We start from the raw sequence: 1,823 nt of genomic DNA, 5'->3' as shown, positions 1-1,823 counted from the left end.
CTGCAAAAAGGTAGCAGCACAAATATACTTCAGCACCTAAAAATCATCCCCTGCATAATGATGAATGTTGAAAACACTGCATTTCAGCATCTCCCTGCACACCAATTAAAACATTAAATAAATCAGCTGTGAACCCGATGACGTTGGCCTCGTCGTTTGAAAAAGCGATCCCATATGAGAGAAATATTAAGGGATGGAGGGAAATCGTAGACGTTATTTAAATGTTGTTTAGATGCTCTAATAATGATGTTGTCTTGTTCAGAGGTTTTGTAGGCATATTCTAAAATTTACAACTTTTTGGGCTTCTATAAAATTCCCAGCATGTAAAGATGAATTCAAATAGTTTTGAGAATAATGCTAATAATGCTATAATATTTTCAGGAAGCTGACTCCAACACCGTTTTAGATGCTTTCCTTATCATCTTACTCCTTCTAAATACATGTTGAGCAGGCCAGTCACTTAAAATGTCCATAAAATATATTTCAGCTTGTGTTTGCAACATTCTAAAAGGTGGGGAAAAACGTAAGCGTTTGAACATTTATTAGGGAATATTTTTCACTCAGCTAGCATGTGAGTTGTTTACGAGTTTGTACAAAGTTCATGTAGGATGATACTTTCCAAGAAACAATTAAAAAAGAAAAATGTGCAATAATTTGTCCTACATCAAACAAACCGGAGGCAATGATTCAGCTGACAGCATTATTCACCTTGAATAGTCTTTATGGACATCCAGGGAGTGGGTGTCCAGCAACAGCCCACACCACGGGAAGAGACAGTGAGGAGGCAGGACGCGGATGCCGGGGCAAGAATCCACGCTTCCTGATACTTGGAAGTTAACCACCACCTTCTGTGGATTGACCACGAGGCCATACTGTGGAACTCCCGCCAGCAGCGTACTACACACACAGTTCAGGTTCAAGTCTCAGAAACGTAGATAATACATATATATGATGGCTTTATCTAAAAAGGTGATGAAATATAGTTAAAAATATTCATTTAAATGTTTCCCTGGGTGTCGTACTTCAGAAACGTTTGTGCATGGTGTTGGTCTGGCGTAATGAGGAGGAAGTCGTCCACCAGTCTCATCAAACACCTGCAGAAAAAACATGTAGAAGCAGAAGATGCAGAAACACAGAGGTAGAAACACTGCCCTCTGCTGGAGCAATGGATCAACTGCTCTGGAGTACCCTTTGCTTTTAGTGATGTCTCTGAACAGAGTGTTCTCCATGTGGCCGTAACACAAACAGCAGAGCAGACTGGACACCACGGATCCCTGAGGAATCCCTCGGCACTGGCGGTATGTCCTGCAACACACAAGGGCCACGTTTAGAAATAAATAAGATTAAACACACAAGGAGGTTTAATGGGAAAATAAAGGGTTTACTTCTTTCCATACTGAACGACACTGCCTGTTAGCATTTGGGTGAAGAACTGGGAGGCTGCTCTGCCTCGAAGATCAGAGGAGAACTGCTGTGAAAATAAACGGAAGTGTTGGAAAATCTCATCATAAAAAAGCCTTAAATTTGATCAAAGTATTACCTGTTCCACTAGGATAGCGTGGTGGATTTTTCCACTTTTCTCCATCGACATTAAAAATCCCTTCATGTTGGTGGATCCCATGCTGTCCTCCAGGAAATCTGCCTATAGCAACAAAAGGAACGCAAAAACTGCTTAAAATATCTGACGTCTTTACATGACCGAACAGGATGAATATATTGACTTAAGTTTCCCCCAAAAAAGTGCATGCAAAACTTTTTGTATATTTATGGAAAACACAATTTTAAAACAATGCAACTTCAATCTCTAAATCATGTATGGGTGT

The 1,823-nt window shown here is 40.2% G+C and overlaps 1 protein-coding gene across 4 annotated transcripts in view; it reads right to left on the bottom strand.

The window, feature by feature from the left end:
• tert (telomerase reverse transcriptase) overlaps positions 1-1,823 on the bottom strand; it is a 23,752-nt gene that overhangs the window by 15,048 nt on the left and 6,881 nt on the right. For 2 of the 4 annotated variants that reach the window (XM_015387192.1, XM_015387195.1), the window contains exons 7-11: positions 1,541-1,642; positions 1,386-1,471; positions 1,189-1,305; positions 1,023-1,094; positions 709-897 (exon numbers count right to left, since the gene is read on the bottom strand). In XM_015387192.1, coding sequence (XP_015242678.1) covers positions 709-897; positions 1,023-1,094; positions 1,189-1,305; positions 1,386-1,471; positions 1,541-1,642 — 566 coding nt within the window. The remainder of the gene's footprint in view (positions 1-708; positions 898-1,022; positions 1,095-1,188; positions 1,306-1,385; positions 1,472-1,540; positions 1,643-1,823) is intronic. The other 2 variants (XM_015387193.1, XM_015387194.1) reach the window with 2 other exon arrangements.

This window comes from Cyprinodon variegatus, unplaced genomic scaffold (genome assembly GCF_000732505.1).
Source record: "Cyprinodon variegatus isolate N-32 unplaced genomic scaffold, C_variegatus-1.0 Scaffold387, whole genome shotgun sequence".
Classification (NCBI taxonomy): Eukaryota; Metazoa; Chordata; class Actinopteri; order Cyprinodontiformes; family Cyprinodontidae; genus Cyprinodon; species Cyprinodon variegatus.
The sequence above is the reverse complement of the archived record's forward strand: the minus strand, read 5'-3'. Positions and strand labels throughout refer to the sequence as shown.